General features: G+C 57.6%; 3 protein-coding genes across 7 annotated transcripts; 2 read left to right on the top strand and 1 right to left on the bottom strand.

Annotated features, from left to right (window-relative positions):
- Positions 1 to 85: 85 nt before the first annotated feature.
- On the bottom strand, positions 86 to 8,333 carry E2F4 (E2F transcription factor 4). 2 transcript variants are annotated; one of them, XM_055305655.1, is made up of 12 exons: positions 8,098 to 8,333; positions 6,718 to 6,907; positions 5,968 to 6,275; positions 5,432 to 5,541; positions 5,129 to 5,290; positions 4,757 to 4,800; positions 3,991 to 4,052; positions 3,471 to 3,768; positions 2,761 to 2,964; positions 1,381 to 1,428; positions 1,144 to 1,188; positions 86 to 1,041 (listed from the first exon to the last, which is right to left on the bottom strand). In XM_055305655.1, the coding sequence occupies exons 3-12, from the start codon at positions 6,100 to 6,102 to the stop codon at positions 926 to 928; spliced, it is 1,224 nt and encodes a 407-aa protein (XP_055161630.1). In that variant the 5' UTR covers positions 6,103 to 6,275; positions 6,718 to 6,907; positions 8,098 to 8,333; the 3' UTR covers positions 86 to 925. The 2 variants fall into 2 exon arrangements, with proteins under 2 accessions (XP_055161630.1, XP_055161629.1); XM_055305654.1 differs by lacking the exons at positions 6,718 to 6,907; positions 8,098 to 8,333 and having other exon boundaries at positions 5,968 to 6,288.
- On the top strand, positions 7,558 to 13,076 carry EXOC3L1 (exocyst complex component 3 like 1). Of its 3 annotated transcripts, XM_055305641.1 has the most exons (14): positions 7,558 to 7,853; positions 8,078 to 8,171; positions 8,398 to 8,558; positions 8,640 to 8,859; positions 9,407 to 10,019; positions 10,099 to 10,216; positions 10,349 to 10,474; positions 10,571 to 10,671; positions 10,876 to 10,986; positions 11,940 to 12,069; positions 12,194 to 12,316; positions 12,394 to 12,549; positions 12,639 to 12,763; positions 12,858 to 13,076. In XM_055305641.1, the coding sequence occupies exons 2-14, from the start codon at positions 8,126 to 8,128 to the stop codon at positions 13,045 to 13,047; spliced, it is 2,220 nt and encodes a 739-aa protein (XP_055161616.1). In that variant the 5' UTR covers positions 7,558 to 7,853; positions 8,078 to 8,125; the 3' UTR covers positions 13,048 to 13,076. The 3 variants fall into 3 exon arrangements, with proteins under 3 accessions (XP_055161616.1, XP_055161617.1, XP_055161618.1); XM_055305642.1 differs by having other exon boundaries at positions 8,383 to 8,558; positions 11,940 to 12,316; positions 12,858 to 12,988; XM_055305643.1 differs by lacking the exon at positions 12,858 to 13,076 and having other exon boundaries at positions 8,383 to 8,558; positions 11,940 to 12,680.
- A 2,964-nt stretch (positions 13,077 to 16,040) lies between these two features.
- Positions 16,041 to 21,358, top strand: MATCAP1 (microtubule associated tyrosine carboxypeptidase 1). Of its 2 annotated transcripts, XM_055305652.1 has the most exons (6): positions 16,041 to 16,826; positions 16,908 to 17,051; positions 17,315 to 17,447; positions 18,392 to 18,697; positions 18,833 to 18,930; positions 19,971 to 21,358. In XM_055305652.1, the coding sequence occupies exons 1-6, from the start codon at positions 16,041 to 16,043 to the stop codon at positions 20,133 to 20,135; spliced, it is 1,632 nt and encodes a 543-aa protein (XP_055161627.1). In that variant the 3' UTR covers positions 20,136 to 21,358. The 2 variants fall into 2 exon arrangements, with proteins under 2 accessions (XP_055161627.1, XP_055161628.1); XM_055305653.1 differs by lacking the exon at positions 19,971 to 21,358 and having other exon boundaries at positions 18,843 to 18,916.
- The last annotated feature ends 148 nt before the right edge of the window (positions 21,359 to 21,506 follow it).

Here is a 21,506-nt window from a genome sequence, read left to right as displayed (position 1 = left end):
CCTTTCCAACAAAGGTGACCCGCCCGGTCCCACCACCAATCCAGCAGAATTGCAGGGAGGGGCCCTGAAAGAACCAGATCAGAGATAGCCTTAGGCATGGTCTTTTTTTATTCACTTGGATACTGTACAAATATTACAATTTCCTTTTGCTGCAAAAAGTATAAAAATAATCTTTATATAGGAATCCATTCGTTACTGCAAATCTTTCTAAATCTCTGCAAATGGCTCTAAATGAGGGTAAATGAATAAACAAGAAGGGAGGGTTGGTCTACAGGGCAGCAGGAGATTGGGCCAATCCTCAGGGGCTCACCTGCCCAGATTTCTAGCTAAAGACCTCTGTTCCTTCTGGTTGACAGCCATTCTCCTCCCCACCCCCCCTAGGTACTCAGAGCTAAAGGTCCAGCAGATGAGGGGTACACAGGAGAGGTCTAGGGGGAGCTGCAGGGTCAGGGGTGGGGAGAAATGAAGGAGGCTCGGAGTGGTGCTGACAAGCATCTGGCTCCACCCTCAGCTTCCCTCCCCAGAGTGGGAGGTGTTGGCTGGAACAGGGCAGTGGGGCTGGACAAGCTGCCCTATGGGGATGATGGCAGGTCTTCAGTTCTGTGCCACTGAGTGGCAGCCGAGCCTTGGCTCTGAGAGGGCTCTGAGAGGGCATGAGGTGGGGGAAAGCCCCAGAAAAGGAGAGGCAAACACTCTGGCTCCATGGTGAAGGGGGCTGAGCCCCTTTCCCCTGCTTTCCTAGCACGGTACAGGTGCTCTAATCGTGCAGGAGTGGGAGTTTTGATCAGAACTGCAGTGAGGGAAGGCTGGGGAAGCCAGGAGTCTGTGGCTCTCAAGCCGTGTAGGGATAGAGCAGGGGAGGTCCTCAGGCAGCCCCCAGGTCACATAGTCTGTGTCCCAGCCACACAGGGAATGTCCCTGTCAGTCAGAGGTTGAGAACAGGCACATCGAAGAGGTCACAGACACCTTCACTCTCGTCCAGGTTGTAGATGTAATCGTGGTCTCCGGGGGGTGGAGAAAGGCGGAGGAGGGGGGCAAACACTGCAGAGAGCACCAGGCTGAGGCTCTGGGCCAAGCACGGCCCCCAGCAGTTGCCCACCCCCCCACCCCCACCCCCACCCTCCACCTTCCTGGGCCACCCACCTTCTGAGGACATCAGCTCCTCCAGCAGCTCTGAGCTCATGCATTCTGGAGGGAGGAAAAGCTCGGTTACATTTTGGCTCCTGGCTCTACACCCACCAAAGCCCATGAAGAGGACCCTCCACGCACCACCCCCCCCATCAAGAACTTTTTGTCCAGGTACCAAACGCAATCACAGGGCCTCAGAAGTGCAAGAAAACAACCATGAGACCCTTACCCCACGGAAGAGTGCAGACCTACCTCGTGTGGGATCAAAGATTTCTGACAGCTCTTTGGGGAGTTCCAGAACTGAAAGACAAGAAAGCCATGCTCGAGGGCACAGAGATCCAGTCTGGTCCCATTCCAGCCCCCACCTTCCTCAGATCTACCACCCATCTTGGGGCTCCACACAGCTGGAGGTGGAGGGCATGCCCCAGGCCAAGCTGGCGTTGTCAGTCTCCCCGGCTAGATGTGAACTCCTAGTACCCAGGGTACTAAAGGCTCATCGCAGGTGATTGATACGGCCCTTCTAACTCAGAAGTGCTGCAGAAAGGCAGCAGACCTCTCCCTTCACGGGCTCAGTAGTTATGCCCTGTCTGATGGCGGCTGCCCCACTCACTCCTGCCCTTGCTGAGCACCTGCTCAATGCTAGGCTCAGCGACCACACCCGGGACCAGGTCATCTGGCAAAGCAGGCAGACATTCGATAGGCGCTGGTGCTACAGGGTGACAAGTCTGCTACAAAGGTCTGACTGGAGGACACACGTGGGAAGCAGGGGAAAATTAAACTAGCGGAGTGCTGGTGCACGAGGACTGCACATGCCAGGTGGGGGGGGGGGGCCTCTGCTCTTACCCACCAGCCCGTAAGAAGCTGTTGGAGGTACTCTGTAAACTCAGAAATGGCACACACAACCTGTGTTTCAGACAACCCTATCAGTCAGGGTAGAGCGGAAGATGCAGAAGAATTCAGGACAGAGGTAGCCAGTAATGACCCTGAGTACGAGGACATGAAGGCAGCGATGGGAGATGTCTGAGACAAAACTCAGTTAATGCAAAGCGAAGAGGAGATGGAAGCAGAATGATGTGTAGGTGTCAGGCCTTAGGGACCAGGGCCAATAGTAGGGTACACACTGACAGAGAAAAGCTAGTTTCAGTTAAGGACCCAGTGAAGATGAGAGAGGGAACACAGAGGACAAAGTGTCAGTGAGAAGAGACCGGTGCTTGTGGGCTGAGGAGAACGAGTCCTAGAAGCAAATACCCAAATTGCAAGATAAAAAGAAGACTCAAGGCAAATGACATCACGTCCCCTGGGAAGACACTGCCCCCACTTTTGGAGCCTGAGTGCCTTCCCACACCCCATCCCCAGGACAGCTATTATGCCTTCCTGACACCTGAGTGCCAGGGAAGGGAGTGGGGAGGTAGGGCGGTGCGGGGGAGGCAAGGCTTGAGAGGGGCCTGGGAGTTCTGTGGAGCCCAGGCTCCTCACTCAGGCTGGCAGAGCTCTGGGGTCAAAACAAGGTTTGATGTGGGGGCTGGCCAGCTCTGGCTGAGGAGACAGGAGAGCTAGGTTCCAGCCCCAGCTGTTTCTGACCTAGAAGTGGCTGCGGCCAGATTCCCTGCCCCTCAGGGAACATGCACTCACCTCCTGTGGGGTCTGCCTTGATGGGCTCAAAGGAGGTAGAAGGGTTGGGTCCGGATGAGCTGCTGTTGCTGCTGCTGCTGCTGCTGCTGCTGCTGTCTAGTAGGGCAGAGGACTGCAGCGGCCGAGTGTCCAGGGCTGCCAGGCCCGGTGGGAGGGAGCCGAGCTCACCACCGTCCTTGCTGTCCGTTCCAGGGCCACCACTCACTGCAACCAGATCCCCTGAACCCAGTCACTTGGGAGCAGGAAGTGGGATACTGAAGTTTTGTGCTAGAACCCACAGTAGGGATGACAAGAGTCCCGATTCCCAGGCCCAAGGAGAGATAAGCAATGCCAGTCCCCCCCACCCTGCCCCTGGCCAGCGCCCTGCAGAGGTAATGCAGAAATGAGCCACCAAAGGAGACAGGAGCATGACGCCTGCAGGAGAGAGACTCATGAATGACATGACTCCTATGACCACACTTCAAGGGGAGCTGAATGGAGACACAAGCGGACTTGGGGAAAACTGTTACCACTAATATCCCTTCACACCATCAGAGCCTATTAGAAAGGGCTCGTTTATGACCACAGCAAGGGGAGGCCAGCTGGAGGTCAGGAAAAGGACATCCTCCCCAACGTCTCTCCCAACTCTGAGCACGCATTCCACAACACAGAGGTATTGCCTTCTGGGCCCCAGAAATCATTCTATCACCAGCTGCCTGTTATTACCTCACCTGTGATCTCAGCTGCTGTACCGGGCACCCCCTGGGCTTCAGTGATGCCAGTGACAGGGGTGGGGGTGGTCAGCTGGGGACTGCTTGGGCGTGAGGTGTCGTGGGGCTGAGCCAGGGTAGGCTTGGGCAGAGGTGGAGGGGTAGAGACAGCAGGTGGGCTCTGGAGCAGATCTTCTGGTGGTGGCACAGGTACTGCCACAGGCGGTGAGCTCCATGCCTCCTTGTTCACCAGCAGCACTTCAATGGGGCCACTCACACTCTTCAGGTGAATCTGGTATTTCTTCTGTCCATTGAGGCCCTGGAGGTGGGGGGTAAGGGACAGGTGGAATGAGAAGCAGGCTTGGCTCCTGCCAGCCTGACCCTGGGCCGGGGCCAGTGTCCTCTCCCACCCTAGGCTGCCCGTTCTTCTAGATAAACCCCAAGCCCAGGCCACCCCCTACCTGCCCCACCCGGGACTTATCGGGCTCCACAGCCAGCACCCGCCCTCAATCAACCCCGCCTGCTTGGGCTGAGCACCCACCTCTGGGATGGGCACCTCAAGGCTGGTGCCCGACGGGGCCCGGATGGCCAAGAGGGTATCTCCTAGAATGGCAAGGAAGAGGAGTCAGGGCCCATGGGCTCAATCTAATCTGAGAATAGGGGTACCTATTCCTTTGAGCAAGAGAAGAAATCATGGTCTCTTAGGACAGTAAGCCTCACCCGACCCCCACCACAGTGGCTGAGGCAGAAAACTAAAGCTTTTCTCCTCCCAAGAGCCCAAGGGTCAGTAACCAGAAAATCTGGGCTCAAACGTGTGGACTGAAGGATTGCCGGCCATAGGCATCTCACTCCTTGATTGATGGGGCTGGTCCCTAGAAGATGTTCTGGCCAAGGCCAATGTTCTTTCTCCAAACCAGTTTAGGGGATGCAGGATGAAGAAGGAGCAGTTCCTGTATTTGTAATGCAACTAACTGATAAGGTTGCAAGGAACACCATGCAAATGCGTACGCACATGCTCTGTCCCCCTTATGCCTCTGTCATGTTCGAGAAGCCAAGCCCAGGGAACAGTGCACATGGGGACTGACCTAGGGACCCAGCCCAGAACTCTTGTACCCTTTCAATATGGTTTGCCTTCATGGAGTCCTGGTGACCCTCAAACCCAGGACTTACCCTGCCTGGTTCCTCTTTGGGCAAGCCTAAGGAAGCCTCTTAAGAGACTAAACTCTCCTTGGGCACTGAGCCCACTGCTCAAGGCTGTGGCTCAGCCCAGCCCCACCCCCATGTCCCCCTACCCAGGCTCTGCTCACCAGCAAAGCATCTGCAGATGTCCTCATGAGTCACGTAGGCCAAGGTGTGGGGGTTAAGGAGAACGGCTGATGCCCTGCCTATGGTGACAAATGGCAGACCACAGAGAAAACCCAGCTCTTTAGCAGAGATCTGACATAAAAGCTCTCAGAGAAAGTCCTGGGACCTGGGGTCTACATAGGGAAGAATCACAGGCCAAGGTTGGTTGGGGAGGGGCTTTGAGTTTGAGGAGGGAGGCCAAGGCAGGGACCTGGCCAGGAGCTGCAGGATCATCCTCCCAAGAGGGATAGTGCCTAGGGCACCACAGAGCAAACCCAGCTGGACTAGAGGGCCCCTTGCCCACTCCCCAGGAGCAGGGACCGCCAGGAGGATATCAGCTGTTCTGCACGTCCTCTGTGACATTCCGGATGCTCTGCTGCACCCACACCTTGTGCTTGTCCAGTTCTTGCTCCCGCTGCTGCAGCTCCTCGATTTCAGCCTTGAGCTCAATCAGCTTGTCCGCAATCTCCCGGGTGTTGCAGCCAGGCCCCACACCCCTGGGCCCAGAGAGTGGGGCTGAGAGGAGCTGCCAGGAACTCTGGGTCCCGTGGCCCCTGCTCTCTCCTGTGTCCTCCTCCCCACACCCCTGACACTTCTAGGTGGGAGACGCCATTGCTCTCCCGGGTGCCCCCACTCACTTCCACTGGATGCTATTCTTGGATTTTTTCTCGATCAGCCCGATACCTTCCAGGACGTTGGTAATGTCGTAAATCCGCCGCTTCTGGCGCACAGCAAGGGTGTCAGCTGCCTGGCAGACAGAACAGAGTGCAGGATACTCAGCCCCACTCTCAGGTGTCCCCCCAGCTACCTTGAGACCTAGTCTGGAAGGGTTCTGGAAAAGGGGTGGCCCGAGTCCCAATCCTCCTCCCAGGCACTGCAGCAGCTCGGGACCGCGGGACAGGAGGAGGCCCGGCACCGTCCGAACTGATGTCCCCACACCAGCCGAGGAGGGCCACGAGGACCACCGCCTGCAGCCCAGAGCCTGGCACAGAGCGGACGCCCAATGGCTCCGGCTGAATGAATGAAACCGCTCCCGGCCTCCGTCCTGTGAGCAAGCACACGGATGGCGCTTTGCCCTCCGAGGGCTCAGCGGGGCCGCCCCAGGGGTTCCCACTACCGGTCCGGGCCTGCCTGGTCCACCATCCTCCCGGCCGCCCCTTAGCCCAGGCCGCACCAGCTTGAGGTCAAGCACGCCGTCCTTGGCCTCCTGCAGAAGCGACACGAACTTGGTGGTGAGAAGTCCCAAGCTCTTCTCGTGCCGGCTTGGGGTGCCCGGGGGCGGCGGCGCCTGCGGCCCGGCCTCCGCCATCGCTCCAGCCCGCCGCCTCCCCTCAGCCAGGCCAGGCCAGGCCGGCGCCGCCGCCACTTCCGCTTCCGTTCCTGGCCACCCGGCCGCCGGCGCCAGCGCCGCTGTTTCCGCTTCCGCTCCGCGCCCTCCCAGGGAACCCGGCGCAATTCCTCTCTGCGGACACGGCTGCAAAACTTCGGGGACCATCAGCAAATGTCCAACCGCCGAAGAGGACGAAGACAATCCGGGGATCCCGGGAGAGGGGACAGGGTTCAGGGGCAGGTGGAGGAAGTCAGGGGGGCAGCCCCGGCAGTAGAGAAGGGAAAGCCACTAGAACCTTCCAGGCATACCCAGCCTGTCCCCTTTGCAGAAGAGGAGACCACGCTGCTTGATGACCGCAATGTGTTTCCCCCAACCTGCTCCTGGAAGCTGTCCCAGTGTCTTGGTTTAACTGACCCCATTGCTGCCCTTCAGTTCCTGCCAAACAGCCAGCACTGGGTGCATCTAGCGGGCCCACTTGTGTCCACTCCCATTCCCCTTCCCTGATCCCAGCCTCATCTTTCTCTCGTCCCCACCCTGCAGTACCCAGAGACCATGGAATTGTAACCATCTTCCCACCAATGCAAACATGCTTACCTATGCGCACATGTACGTAAAGCACTTAGAGCAGTTCCTGGCAGGTAGAAAGGGTTAGGTGTTGGCTAGTACCGTTTTGTTATGTTTGATACCATCAATATTTATTATCATTTACTTTAGGTCAGGATCTCTGGGAAGCCGACTTTGAGACAGGAATCTGTCTGCAGGGAAGTATATTGAGGAGCCACATCTGTAAGGGAGTAAGACACGCAAAATTGAGGAGAAAGGTGAATTAAACTGTGATGCAGTTACAATAGAGGTCTCAGGCCATCCTGTTAGGAGCCCTGAAACTGAGGTGGGGCCCTTCCAAGGTGGTCCATGTCCAGACAAGGTTATCAGGCCTTTGTGCCCTGACTCTGAGTGAGAGACTCAGCTGTGACATCTTAGCAACCTATGTTCCGGACAGCTAGGGGAAGAAGTGGCGTGGTCCCGCAGGGTGGATTTGGGTGGTAACCAGCATCCACTATATTATTACTACCTGGTGGTCCTCTCCATGGCCCCCTGTAACTCTCAAGACAAACACAGCTTTCAGAGCCCTCCTACCCCTCTCTCACCATCACCCACCACACACCTTCCTCACAACAGCCTCTCAGTTCTCTGCAGGGGTGCCTACCCTCCCTCTGAGGAGCCATCAACACAGTTTTCCTACTGCGATGTTGTCTGCACCCATATTTGCACACACTGCTCTCTACCCCAAATTAGGGCCTTCTAGTTCACCTGAGTCTGTGTCCTGAGCACAGGACGTAAGAGGTCCTGGATGGGTTGGGCAGGACTCCTACACCCCCTCCCCCCAAGGAAGTGGCGCCCAGCCCTCCCCACCCCATCCCACAATGCAGATGCACTTTCCTGTTGGGAATAAAGGGCCAGAGACTCAGCTTCCTTCCTTTCTGGGCATTTGGCCTTGGGAAAGGAGGGGCCTTTGAAGGAGGAGGGTGCTCCAGGGCAGGGGAGGTCGTACAGAGGCTTCCTTGGGGAGAAGGATTCTGCTGCATGCTGGGTGTAGGCTGGAGCCACCCAGGCCTCGTGAGCCAGTGAAGAGAATACCCTGCTCTGCCCTGAGGACTGGGGGAGAGGGCCATCCTCAAGGCCAAAGAGTGTTTTCAAAGGAGAAGGAACTGGATGCCTGGTCAAGCCTGGTGAGTTCCATACCAAACCATCCTCTGAAGTTCAGAGCTGGAGCTGGGGCCAGCAGGGGCTTGAGTCTGCTCTGCCTCACTTGGCATCTGCAGGGGCAAAACTGAGAAACCCAGTCGTCCCGTTTCCCGAGGGGGCTGGACAAGAAACCCCCTCCTCCTTCTCAGAGGGGCCTAGACCGAGGCTGCAGCTCACAGGAGCACCCATTCTGCCCACTCTAACCCAGGCTCTTGCCCCGACTCCTACCTCATCTCCAGCTCCTCCGAGGACTGCCATGGACTCAGCAACCAAGGATGAAATGCAGCCCTCAATTCCTCCCGGTAGGAGCCCTTCTGGGTGGGCTAGGGGAGGGATGGTGGCCAAAAAGATGGCATTGGTGGGGTTGGGTCCTCCTTGCCGGGTCTGGCCGGTGCTCTATAGGGCAGCAAGAGGAATGGGTCAGACTGCCCTAGGGGACAGGCTGGGAAGTAGGAAGGGGAACAGGTTCAGGCCACTTCCCATCGGCCTTGCCCAACTGACGAGGCTGCCCAGGCTCTTCCTGCCCAGGGCCTGAGTGGCCAGAGCAGGAGAGGGCGGAGCAGCTGGCCCGAGGAGCAGCACTCAAATGGGCCTCGGGCATCTTCTACCGGCCGGAGCAGCTGGCCAGACTGAGCCAGTACCGCAGCCGTGAGGTTCAGCGTACCTGCTCCTTGGAAGCGCGCATCAAGGTGGGCATTGGTCAGGGGAAAGGGGAGCTGGGGGTGGGCTGCCCGCCTGGCCAGGCCTCACAGGCTGCCTCCCTCCTGTAGTCGGTGGTGCAGTCCTACCTGGAAGGCGTGAAGATTGGTGTGTGGCAGCTGGCCCAGGCTTCTGAGGCCGTGCAGGCAGCCCGTGAGGCCCTTGGCCAGGCCCATGGGTTGCTTCAAGGTCTGGCAGAGGCCACACAGACCCTAAAACCGCTGCGGGAACAGGTTGCACAGCACAAGCAACTGCAGGTCCTGTCTCAGCTGCTGCCCCGGCTGTGGGCAGGTGAGTGTGCAGGGGCCCTGGGCCTCAGCCCCTTAACAGTCAGTCAGTACATGCCCATTACTGACCAAAGGTTGTCACCCTTAGATGGGAGGGACACCCCAGGGACCTCCCAGAGAGTGACTCAAGTTTCTGATGGCAGAGGAATCTGGATACAAATCAGCTCATGCTGGGATTGTCAAGCATGCATTGTAGGACTCAAGGCTGAGACCCAGTCAAGTGGCTCTGACCGCCCTGGTTGCAAAGTTATTGAAATGATTCCTTAATAGGATGGGTAAATAGCCACTAGCAAGGGTCCACGAGTTCTTCCCTGCCTTGCCTCCAGGATCCCTGACTTCCTCTTGCTCCATCAACTCAAGAATTTATATCTGGCCCAGTAGGCCTCTAGGCCCTTCTCTGGATCCTTTCAGATTGGTCAGTGCTCTGCTGTCCTGGTTATTACTCATTTTACACATCACTCCAGCCCTAGGGGCCTCGGTATCCATGGCTGTGCCCATTGCACAGGTGGGAAGTTTGAAACTTAGGGCTGTTTCATCTTCTCCCTTCCTAGTGCCAGCAGCAGTGGCCCACACACGGACCCTGATTGATGCCCAGCAGCTCTTGGAGGCATATGCGTGCCTTCGGGAGCTGGAGCAGCTACAAGAGGAGACGTGGGCACCTCTGGGGGGCCTGGAGCTGCCAGTCTTTGAGGCACTGGGCCCTCTGGCTGAGGCTCTTGGCCGGGCCGTGGAGGTGGCTGCGGGGGCCGCAGGGCAGCTGGCACGGGAGGACCCAGCCCTGCTGGTGGCTGCTGTGCGCATAGCAGAAGTCGATGCCGGGTACACACCCTCCCTGGAGCTGACCCCCAGGGACTGGCGGCAGCGTTGTCTGCAGGCATTACAGGAGGGCCTGGAGAGAACCCACTTTGGGACACCTCTTCTGCTCGAGCCCGGGGCCCTGAAGGGGTGGCTGGAGGCTCTGCGGGTGGCTTTACCAGCCGAGTTGGCCACAGCTGAAGCACTAGTAGCACCCTGCTGCCCACCACACTACAAGGTGGTTCAGCTGTGGACGCATACCCTGCACCATGGACTGCGCCGCTGTCTGCAGCAGCTCCTGGAAGGGCCTGAGCTAGGCGCTTCTGACGCCTTCACCTTGCTGCATTGGGCACTGCATGTGTACCAGGGGTCAGTACCCTTGGGGCAACAGGAAGTGGGTGGATCAGAGGCTGGAGGCACAGAGTGACACCAGGCTACCCATCTGCAGGCCCGAAATGATGGGGAGCCTCGAGTTGGGGCCTGAGGCTGACGTGTCTCAGCTGGAGCCCCTCCTGACCCTGGAGAACATTGAACAGCTAGAGGCAACATTTGTGGCCCAAATCCAGGTGAGTAGTTGGGCCCCGGGTATGAGAAACTCTGCCACCAGCTGTGGGCCTGTATCTAGAGTCGTATATCTACCTGTCTCTAGTAGTATCAGTGCCCTGCTACATCCTGCTGCCTTCTGCCCCTTTCCCCAGGCAAATGTGGCCCAGTGGCTGCAGAACGCACTGGATGGGGAGGTAGCTGAGTGGAACAGAGAGCAGGAACCTGGCACCGACTCATCTGGTTTCTACCACTCACCTATGCCGGCCATAGTGCTACAGGTGGGTGGGAAGAGGCCAGGCAGGTGGCAAGCTCCCACAGGGGAAAGGGAGAACAGGACTAGGACCCTGCTGATTGCCACCCATTTCTGCCTGTAGATCCTAGAAGAGAACATTCGCGTGACCAGCCTGGTCAGCGAGTCACTGCAGCAACGGATGCATGCCATGGCATTATCAGAGCTGGGCACATTCCTGAGGAGGTCTGCCAAGGCGTCGACCCACATCCGACCCCTAGTCCTGCTCCTGGGGAAGCCCAAAGGGGTTCTGAGTGAATAAGGCACACCAGTGGGAAAGGGCTCCTTCAAAACAGGGTCTTGGGTTTCTTGAAGGTGGGGCTGGAGGTTGGTCTCAGATTGTGGGGGTGCCAGAATGACAGGTACAGGAACCACCTCTGCTTTTTGCAGTTTTAGTGATGCTCTGATCCGATTCTCCCGAGACCACGTGAGGGGGGAAGCAATGGCCCCTCATTATGTGCCCTACCTACTGGCCACCCTCAACCACCAGTCAGCACTCAGGTACCAGAAGCCACCCTCCCAGAACCCCTTACTGAACCCCAATTAGATATGGACCCAGTCCACACAAAGGTCATCAGATATTTTGGACTCAAGGATGCCTGGGTGGCTCAGCGGTTGAGCGTCTACCTTTGGCTCGGGGCGTGATCCCGGAGTCCTGGGATCGAGTGCCCCATCGGGCTTCCTACCTGGGGCCTGCTTCTCCCTCTGCCTGTGTCTCTGCCTCTCTCTCTCTCTCTGTCTCTCATTAATAAATAAATAAAATCTTTAAAATAAATAAATAAATAAAATCTTAAAAAAAATAAGAAATTTTGGAGTCACATAGTCCTGGCAGTCCAATCTTAGTTCTACTAATTGCTGATTGTGTGACCTTGGATGGGTTACCTAATCTCTGAATCTCGTTTTTGTCATCAGCACTATGTGGGTAATAATGGTAGATTCTGAGAATCATATAACAAATGTGAAGTACCTATCACAGTGCCTGCCCGACACATTGTATCAATTATTCGTTTATTCAGCACATACTTATCAAGGCCCTACTCTGTGCCTGGTAATGTCTGAGGTTACAGTTGTAAACAACAGAAAAAAAATTCCCTTCCTCTTTGGTCTTATGTTCTATGTGGTGAGGGCAGAGAGAACAAACAAGCTAATGATGAGTTTGATTCCCTCCTGATTGAGATTAAACTCTTTCTTTACCCAAACGGAGAACAAAAGATATGACTTGCTCGAAGTCACATTTTGAATTTGAAGCAGGTCTGGTTGGGTTCTTGCTAGCTGTCTGAGCCCACCACTCCCGTCCTTAATCCAAGCCCCAGATCTTCAGAAGGGTTGAGAGCCCCCTCTTGCCCCATCTCGCCACACACTTGCACCACCAGGTGGCGTCAGAGCGGCTACACAGCAGAGGGCCGCGAGGGCCTTAGCCTTGGTCCTGAAGCCTTAACTTTTGGTCTGTCCAGCTCCTCAGTGTCAGTCCTGCAGCCCGACGGGGTGGCTTCAGGAGCTTTGGCTCCGGTGGAGGCAGCGCTGGACGAGTTGCAGAGAAGGATCTGCCGCCTGGTGTTGGAGGCGCTGCTGGCTGAGCTGCAGGTAAGGCTTCAGGTGGGGATGGGGGTGGGAGGAAGAGATTCAGCATACACGTGTGTGCTTCTCTGCAGGAGGAATGCTAGGTCTGGTTGTTCCTCCAGCCCTGTTTCTGCTCCCCATCCCGCAGCCCCTGTTCACGGCTCTGCCCTCGCGCCGGTGGCTTTCGAGCCCAGAGCTGCTGGACGACGTGTGCAAGAGGACGGCACGCTTCTGCCAGGATTTCGGGCGCGTGCGGAATCCTGCGGTCCAGGTGCGTTGAAGGGGAAGACTGTGGAGGAGGGAAGCACCCACGGAAAAGGCATGCTGGACCCACTGCGCTCTCCGCAGCTGCTCCTGGCCGAGGCGGAACGTACGGTGGTTCTGCAGTACCTGCGTGCGCTGATGCAGGGCCGCCTGGTGTGCCGAGGCGCGGACGAGAGGACCCGGGCGGCCGAGCGCCTGCAGCACGACGCGGCCCAGCTTCGGGAGCTCTTCCTCGGTTTGGTGAGAGTCCGTTAGGGGAGCAGCTGGGCGGGAGTCTCAGTGGTTGGGGGGGGCGAAGGGGGACTCGAGACCTACTCCGCGGTGCTCAGGGCCTGGAGGAGAGTGTTCAGTGCGCGCCCGTGCTCCTCGCTCTTCGGGATCTGCTGAACCTCCGCGACCCCATGCTACTTGGCCTCGAGGTGGCAGGCCTGCGACAAAAATTTCCTGACGTGAGGTGTGAAGACGGGTGTTGGGGGGGGGGATGGAGCGGGGGCGGGCTTGGGAGGAGTGGGGCGGAGGTGACACACACCCCTGTGGCGTCCCCCTAGCGAGGATCACGTCTCTGCCCTCTTGGACCTGCGCGGGGACGTGTCCCGAGAGCAGCGCCTGGCCGCACTCAGCTCCCTGCAGGCCGGCCCACAGCCCTCGCCCCCCGCGGGTCGCCGCGCACTCTTCAGCCTCGTGCCAGCACCTACGCCTACGCTGTCCTCCTGCCTTCCCTCGGGGCCCTGTGCCTGACCCCGGGCTGCCCCCCAATACAGGGACGGCCCCCAGGGCCTGAATTGTGTCCTGGGAAGGGGGAATGAAATAAAAATGCGATGACTAGGGGGTCCACGCTCAGCGAAACGCCTAAGGTACCCTGGCTCCGGTCCTGATGTATGCGCGGCACCTCCCGTATCCTGGCGTCGGCCGGTGTGGACGCGGCTCCCAAGTACCGAGCTTCCGCCCCCAAGGCGGACTACAGCGCCCCTGTCCGCGCCAGGGCACTGTGTGGAGGCCCTGACCCCGAGGCCCCCGGGCACCCGGCGCACGGGAACGCTCCGGCCCGCGTGGAGGGGGCGGGCTTAAGACACGGCCGCGCCCAGGGGCGTGACCCGGTGGCGGACACCGCCCCTCTGCTCGCCCGGCCCCGCCCCTGCCTCCTCGGGCGCGCGCCGCCGCCGAGATTGACGTGACTACGCGCGCCTTCGCGTAAGCGTGCGCGCGCCCGAGTGCGTGCGTCACCAGCGGTCGGCTCCCGCGGGCCGGGCGGCCGGTGACTGGTGGCTGCGGAGAGGGGACGGCGGTGGCGAGAAGAGGAGAGAACAGGTGGGGGCGCGGTACGCGGGCGGAACCCCCAACCCCCGAGAGGCCGCGGAGGCGCGCGACGCGATCCCTACCCCTCTAGCCGAGGACCCCCCTCCATTGTCCTCCGGCTCCGCCCTCCATTGGCCACGCCCTTTGTCTCATCCTCCGCCTCTTATTGGCTGCAGGTCACGCCCCTCTTCTATCTCCCCGTCCCCATTGGCTCCCCTTCCACGTTACCTTCTCCGGGAGTTTTTTATTGGCGCAGGCCACACCCTCTCATTTGTCACCAGACTCCGCCTAGTGTCCGGGCTCCTCCCCAGTCATCTTTCATTCATTCCTCATGTAGTGTTGGGTGCTTGGGCCATGGGGGTCAGTCAGACCTGTCCCTGCCCTTAGGGAGTTAAGGGGGTGGTGAGGGAACACGGATCTGGGCTCCGACAGTGACAGCTTAGGGTGGTAAAGGAGCCGCCCAGACACTGGGAGCCTCCAAGACGCCAGGAAGGCCTCCCGGAGGAGGTGAGACCCAAGCCGGGCCCTGAGGAATGTTTAGGAATTTGCTACAGAGACATTGCGAGGGCAATCTTGGCAAAAGAAGTGAAGAAACAGTTGTATTCTTGGTAATTGCGAAGACGTAGGTCGAATGAAAGGGGGGAGTGGAGATGAAGGCGATTGATCCAGAGATTGTGCCCAGAGACCAGTGAGGAGTCCAGAAAAGTGTGCAGTTGGTTGAGAAGAGTAAAGTCTGAGGCCTGAAATCTTTTCAAAGAGCTGGTCACCAGGCAGAGGGAAGGGAGGTGGGGGCAGGGGACCAGATCTAGATAGGGAGACATAGTGTGGACAAGGAATGTTTCCAGTTCTGAGAAGAAGTACTCTTGGGTTCATTTATTGAGCAACTGCTCTGGGTCAAGGTACTGTTCTGGGTTCTGGGGACACAGCTGTTGAACATTCGAAAGGAGAAAGCAGATAACTATACTATACTGTGCTTCATATGGTGATAACTGCTTCAGAAACCAATAATGTGGGGAAGGGAAGATTGTGGTGGAGAGGAAAGAGGAGGGTCACCATTTTATAGAGAGTGATTCAAGGAGACTTGTCTAATAGCATATTTGTGCAGAAATCTGAGGAAAGTGGGAGAGGTGAGTCCTGTGGTTATATGGGGAGAAGCATTCCAGATAGGGGACATGTTCGGTTTTAGATGCTTATTGTACTTTTAGGTAAAGATGTTGAATTGAGAACTGGCAACACCAGTCTGAAGTTTATAGAAGTCTGGGCTGATGTATTTGAAACATGAAAGCAGATGAAATCACTCTGGGAGTAAGTATAAATGGAGAAGAGGGGAGCAGTGTCCATAGAAGTTTCCAAGTCCTGAGCCATTACAGTGTTAAGAGGTCAGGAAGATAGGAATGATGAGCAAAAAAGGCCAAGAGGTAACGGCCAGTGAGGCAGGAGAATATGTTTGAGTGTATTTGGGAAGCCAAGTGGGGAACATGTTTCCAAGATGAGATGATTAATTATGTCTTGTGCACTGTTCAATATGAAGAGCATTGATGACCTTGGTCAGATTCAGCTCAATTTTAATGGAGAGTGGGGATAAAAACCTAATTGGAGTGAAACGTAAGAGAGAAGAGGAAAGAAGGGTTGAGACTGTGTACAGATGGGTGATGGGTGTTGTGCTGCAATAATGAGCAGCTGGCGGGAGATGTGGGGCTAGAGGAGTTTGGGGTCAAGTGGGGGTTTGGTTTTGTTTTTTTTAGGACAGAAATAACAGCATGTATTTATGCTGATGGAAAGAATCCAGTAGAGAGGAAGAGATTGATGGCGTTGGAGAAATGCTGGAATTGTGGCCCTGAGCAGGCAGAGGAGTTCAAAGTCTGGAGCCTTCAGACAGTCTCTGGGGAGAGACTGGATTGTTCTGAGCCCTAGTACAGAGCAAGGGGTGAACATGCCAACGCTGGCCTGGGATGACCACTAGAAAGAGGCCTCTGATAGGAGACAGACCAGGAATTGGCTTGAATTTGCTGAAGTCTCCCTCTGCTCCCCAAAAGCTGATCCTAATTTGGATTTGAACAGATGACCCAGAGGACAGAGGACGCATTCCAGGTGGAAGAAGTAACATAATCAAGGGACATGCAGGCCCCCGACCTGACTGAGGCCAACTGGGGTGGAGGAGGTGGTGGAGCTAGATGGGATGTGAGGGGTGAGACTGAGAAAATGCCATAGGCAGAAGGCGGGTTGAAGGTAGTGAGGCCCCCTCAGCCGTCCTCCCGGCAGCTGGGGCTACGCCACCAGGTCGCAGTCTAGGTGGGTGCTGAGCATGAGTTGGGGCTCGGGCCTGGCTCTCGGCAGCTCATAGGCTAAGGAGATTCCAGAACCACCATCTAGGTGAGTGCATAGTTCCTGCTTTCCCCCAGTCCAGCTTCCTTGGATGAGCTTGCCTGGAGGGAATGGACACCGGGAAGGGGGTGAGGGGCAGCTACCCAGACCCCTGGTGGCAGGCCCCGAGCCCACTGAACACCTGGCCAGGGCATTGTGGAGCACAAGGCCTGCTGGTGCTCAGGCCACACCGGCTCATAATGGTCTCCACATGCCCTTCTGTGTCCCCAGAAGTCGACAGTGTGGGGAGTTGGAGTGACCCGGCTGGATGTGACCCCCAGGACAGAATGGTGCTGGACTCAGGGGCTCAGGTGTATGAACAGGCACCCCCCAGCCCGCCAGCTAGTCCCTCATCCTTGGGCCATCGGCTGAAGCCCTCAGACCGAGATGGGACACTGCTGTACCCCTGGCCTCGGTCCCTGGCCTTGCCCCTGGCTCTGTCAATCCCCTCAGCTCTGCCGCCCAGGCCTGAGCTGCAGCCCTTCTCAGAGCTGCACTTGGGCCACCGTGGCCACATGCGTCGCTGTGAGAGCACCTATACTGTAAATAATACTGGCCGGCGGGGAGGTGGCACCCAGGGTCGGGCCCCACCTGGACGGGCACGGGACCCAGGTGGGGGCACCCTGCGGTCTGCGGCCTCCCTGCCTCACATTGCTAAGACTCGAAAGGATGCAGGCCGTGGTGTCAGCAAGAGCCCTTGCATGTTGGTGGCCTTACGGCCAACCAATATGGACCGTGAGCGGGACAAGTTCTTCCAGTCCCACTACACCTACAACCCACAGTTTGAGTACCAGGAACCGATGCCCACGGCTGTGCTGGAGAAGTACTGTGAGGCTTCTGGACAGTTCATCCATCAGGTCAGTCTGGCCTGCCCACCTTACCCTGGTCCTGATCACCCAAGAGGCCTGGTCTGACCAGCCACTGCAACCCTGTTACAGGCAGTTGGCATCATTGAGGCGGTCCTGGAGAAGTTTGGTACCTATGAACGCTTTGAGGCTGCAACGGGGGGCCAGCTGCTGACCAAGTGCCAGATCTGGTCCATTGTGCGCAAATACATGCAGAAAGAGGGCTGCGTTGGGGAGGTGAGCTAGCCCTGTCTTTGAGGCCCCTCTTGTATGTGCCCCAAACCGGGCTGCCAGGCCCAGCTCCACACCAGGCCAGCTCGTGACCCCAGGCAAGCCCCTATCTCTGTCCCAATGAGGTGGCAGCTGGCTCTGAGCAGAAGTGGTGAAGGGTGGGTTCCCTGGCCAAGGGTGTGGCCTGGCTGCCCTGAGGCATCAGTGGGTCCGCCTGTATACCGGTCCCAGGGCTGGCTGCCGTGGTTTAGGTTCACTACCACCTGCAGGTTGTGGTGCAGCTGAGTGAAGACCTGCTGTCCCAGGCAGTGATGATGGTGGAGAACAGCCGACCAACACTGGCCATCAACCTGACTGGAGCCCGCCAGTATTGGTTGGAGGGCATGCTGCGGCACGAGATAGGTCAGGGTGTGGATAGGTGGGTGGGTGGGTAGGATGAGAGGAGACTGGGACGATGCGGGGGGCAGCTTGGGGCCCCAGTAACCCCACCCTGTTTCTTTCTTCCCCTTCCTTCCGGAGGATGGGCCCTTTCCCTTCATGAGCAGCTACCTACCCCCTCTGGCTCCCAGAGGTAGGCCAGAACATGCCCGCCCAGTCTCTGGGCTCACTCCCATCTCTTGCTCCTTTGGGGTATTTTTTCCTCACTCTACTTCCTCTCTGACTTCCCTTGACAGTGGGGACAAGGCTACTGAGGCTCCAACAGGCCAGAGTACCCTGAGGGTCCCACTAGCCCCACCAACAGGGAGGCCCTCGAGGGTGGGTGGAAGGCCCTCGAGGGTGGGTGGAAGGCCAGATCCTAGGAAGAAAATTAGTTGAGGACACAAAGCCAGGTTTTAGGAAGGGATAGATTGAGCTGAAAAGGAGAGCATGGGACACTAATTAGTATTCCTTTCTGTCTGTCTCTCCTCATCAAGAATCCTGTGGCTCTGGGCAAAAGGTGTTTTTCCGCTGGGGTCATCAGCATGACTGTCAAAATGATATGGGCATGCAGGATGTGGGGCTGGGGTGGTTTGTGAGTTCCTACACCTCTCCTGGGGGCGTGGGGGTCAGTGTGAATTTGGGAGACTTGTGTGTGTAGCCCTGAATGGATGCGGAAAGATTCTTGTGTGGGGGATTCTGAGTCTTTGGGTGTGAGCTCACCTGAGGAGGGTCTTCCCGCCGCCTGGGGTTGGGTGAGTACGCATTGGGGGCGGGGGCGGGGAGAACTTGCTGAGAGCCTGAGTTTAGGGGCTGGAGTGCGTGGGAGTCACCGGCTAGAAGTCCTGCAGGATGTAGCAGGACAGGGCCCGGCAGGTCGGTCCCCCTGTGCCCTACCCAGTTTCTCCTTACCCTCGCCTTCCCTGCAGGCACTCACTACCTGCGGGGCGTGAACAACGCGCGGCAGCCGTGGCACAGCGCGGAAGGCCGCCTGCAGTACGGGCTGCGGCCCGCGAACCCCACCGAGGAGGGCTTGGCCAGCCTGCACAGCGTGCTCTTCCGCAAGCAGCCCTTTCTGTGGCGCGCCGCGCTGCTGTACTACACCATCCACCGTGCCTCGCGCATGTCCTTCCGCCAGCTCTTCCAGGACCTGGCGCGCTACGTGCAGGACGCAGACGTGCGCTGGGAGTACTGCGTGCGTGCCAAGCGCGGCCAGACAGACACCTCGCTGCCCGGTGGGCGCTGGCACCCGCTTGGGGGATGCCCTGAAGGGGAGGACTGGGTGCGGGTGGGGGTGGGGGAGTGCCCTGACCCGGGGTGAGGGTGGGCGGCTTCGTTCCTCGGGGCTCACAGGCGTCCGGTGCCCACAGGCTGCTTCAGCAAGGATCAGGTGTACCTGGATGGCATCGTGCGCATTTTGCGGCACCGCCAGACCATCGACTTCCCGTTGCTGACCTCACTGGGCAAGGTGAGGCTCCGTGCCCTCTAGAGATCCTAGCCAGCTCTCCTTGTGACACCAGTGTTCCCTGAGCCTCTCGATGGCTGCTCGACTGAGGACAAGGTGCCAGGCTTCTCTGGTGAGGAGACCTGGGTGGAGGTGAACAAAAGAGAAGTGGCAGCCTGGCAGCCAAAAGTAGGTACTTGACCTAGACTGCAGGTGTGTGTAGCTAGCTGCATCTCAGAGGAGGTGAGCATTCACGCCCGAGGAGCAGTCAAGACAGCCTGGGAAGGAGGCCGGAGAAATGGCCAGGGACCAAGTGTCTGGCTCTGGGTATTTGTACCAGGCTGAGGAAGGTAGACTGCACCTGAAGCAACAGGGTATCAGTAGAGCTTTAGGCAGAGAAATGTCACTTTTGCTTTAGAAGGCTCCCTGTGGATGTTAGATGGAAGGTGGATTAGACAGAGAGGCCTAGGGAAGGGGAGCACAGGCGGAGGAGGAAGCTGTCTTTGCAGTCACTCCTGCAGAGTTGATGTTGGTCTGGTCTAACTGGGCAGTGGCCATGCAGAGGGAGGAGCAAGCTGCAGAAAGCTCTTCGGAGAGTGGAATTCCTCTAACTCAATAGCCACCCTGACTTGGTGGGTAACATATCCCAGGTCCCTTCCCTCAAACTGATATAGGGAACCTGTAAGGAAGGTGGGGTTGGCATAAGCTGGAGCCCAGGAGTTCAGCGTTTGGTGTGGGGTTTGAGGTGCCTGAAGGAGATGCCAGGGAAGGTGTTCAGGAGGTAGTTGGATACCTAGGTTTGGAGATGAGGGGAGAGGCTGGGTTGGAATCAGGAGTAGAGTTGTAGGGCACAGATGATAAAGGAAGATGTTGAAAGGGAAAGAACAAACACCCAGGACTAGGCCTGAGGGTACATAACATTGGGAGTGGATCCAGAGGGGAAAGGGAGGCCTTACAGGAGCAGAGGGCAATGAGCCATTTGTACATGGTATGGAGCTGTGACCAGCTACCTGAAAGCCAGTGCTACCTCTGGCTATCCCTGAGGCCCAGCTTCCTTCTTGCAGGTGTCCTATGAGGATGTAGACCATCTGCGGCCCCATGGGGTGCTGGACAATACCCGGGTGCCCCACTTCATGCAGGATTTGGCGCGCTACCGGCAGCAGCTGGAACATATCATGGCCACCAACCGGCTGGATGAAGCAGAACTGGGCCGCTTGCTGCCTGACTGATGCTGGTGGATGGCTCCAGGCAGAGGCCCTGGGCAGAGGGCTCTGGAACAGCTCCCAGAACATGAAGCTGACTGTTCTGTGCTTCCATGGCCTGGGTGTTTCTTGGGGAATGGGAGGGCAGGAGCATCCCAGGAAGTAGGAGTGGCAGCATCAGAGGGTTGGTGTCCTTTGCTAGCCTCCCTGGGGCCTAGGGACCAGTAGTAGCATGCCAAGCAAACTGAGTTGGCCCTCCTACCTCCAGCTCTCTGTTGAGCAGAGGGGAAGCCTGGGCAGGAGGGAGGCCGAGCATGATGGGGATGGGGGGTAGTTTGGGAGTAGAAACTTGTTCTTGCATGAGATGGCTTTGGGTGTCTGCATACTCCAGTCTCTCCCTTCCCCCACCTGGCCCCTCGGTGCTCCTTCAGCTTTCACGCTGTCTACCTCTCACTGGGTCCTGGTGGGGATCTCCTTTCTCCTGGGGTGACTGCCTGAGCCTGAGGGCCTGGCTTTCACACAGACTCAAGGGGCAGGGGTCCTGGTGGTAGAGACCCAGCTGGGCTGGGGGTGCTTTCTAGCATTTTGCCTCTCCCACTGGTCATGTATTTATTCCCTACCTATGTGCTCTGCTTCCTGGGACTGGGAGGCAGCAGCTTCTGAAGGTGTGGTGGAGGGAACAGAGCTCCTCTGGAAGGCACCACCTGTTCCTAACCTCACTCTCATCTCTCTCACTCTCCCTCTCTCTCTCTCTTTCACACACACACACACACACACACACACACACACACACACACACACAATCCTTTAGGCTTTGTGAGTCAAGCCTAAGAGCTCACCTGGCCTTGCCTCCAGCCCGTCCACTGACCTGTGCTGTTGCTGTCTTTGCCTGCACCCTCACAGCTGGTCTCTGGCAGAGGGTGGTATAGGCTGGCAGCAGCCACACTCCAAACTGAGGGGCAGGCCCCTTGCTGGTGTGTCAAGTACTGCGCCCCTCCTGGGTCAGGAGGGTGTAGAGGTGGCTGTTGCTTCATTTCATGTCAGACTCAGCTGTGTGGTGTTGACCCATTCCCACTCACCCTTGCCCTTGATTTTCCCATCTGTAAAACTTAGAAAGGCAACTGGAAAGTCCTTTTTCATTTAGTCAGTGATTTTGTGTAGAGCACCTTCTATGTGCCAGTTACTGGTCAGAACCCTCACTGAGTTCCCAGTCTAGAGAGAAGCCAGACAATTAAAACAATTACAATGAAGTGTGTGGCCTCTGTCTACCCAAGATCCCTTCCTCTTCCTCTTTCCTGATATTACTTCCCAAGACTGTGAGCTCCAGCCTGCCCTAAGTGGAGGGAAGCCTCCCTTCCCTGGCTCTCTATCCCAGGCCCAAGGGCTTCCATGAAGTGG

This window comes from Nyctereutes procyonoides, unplaced genomic scaffold (genome assembly GCF_905146905.1).
Source record: "Nyctereutes procyonoides isolate TBG_1078 unplaced genomic scaffold, NYPRO_anot_genome, whole genome shotgun sequence".
In the NCBI taxonomy this organism is placed as follows: Eukaryota; Metazoa; Chordata; class Mammalia; order Carnivora; family Canidae; genus Nyctereutes; species Nyctereutes procyonoides.
Note: the sequence above shows the minus strand (reverse complement) of the source record. Positions and strands in the feature narration are given on the sequence as shown.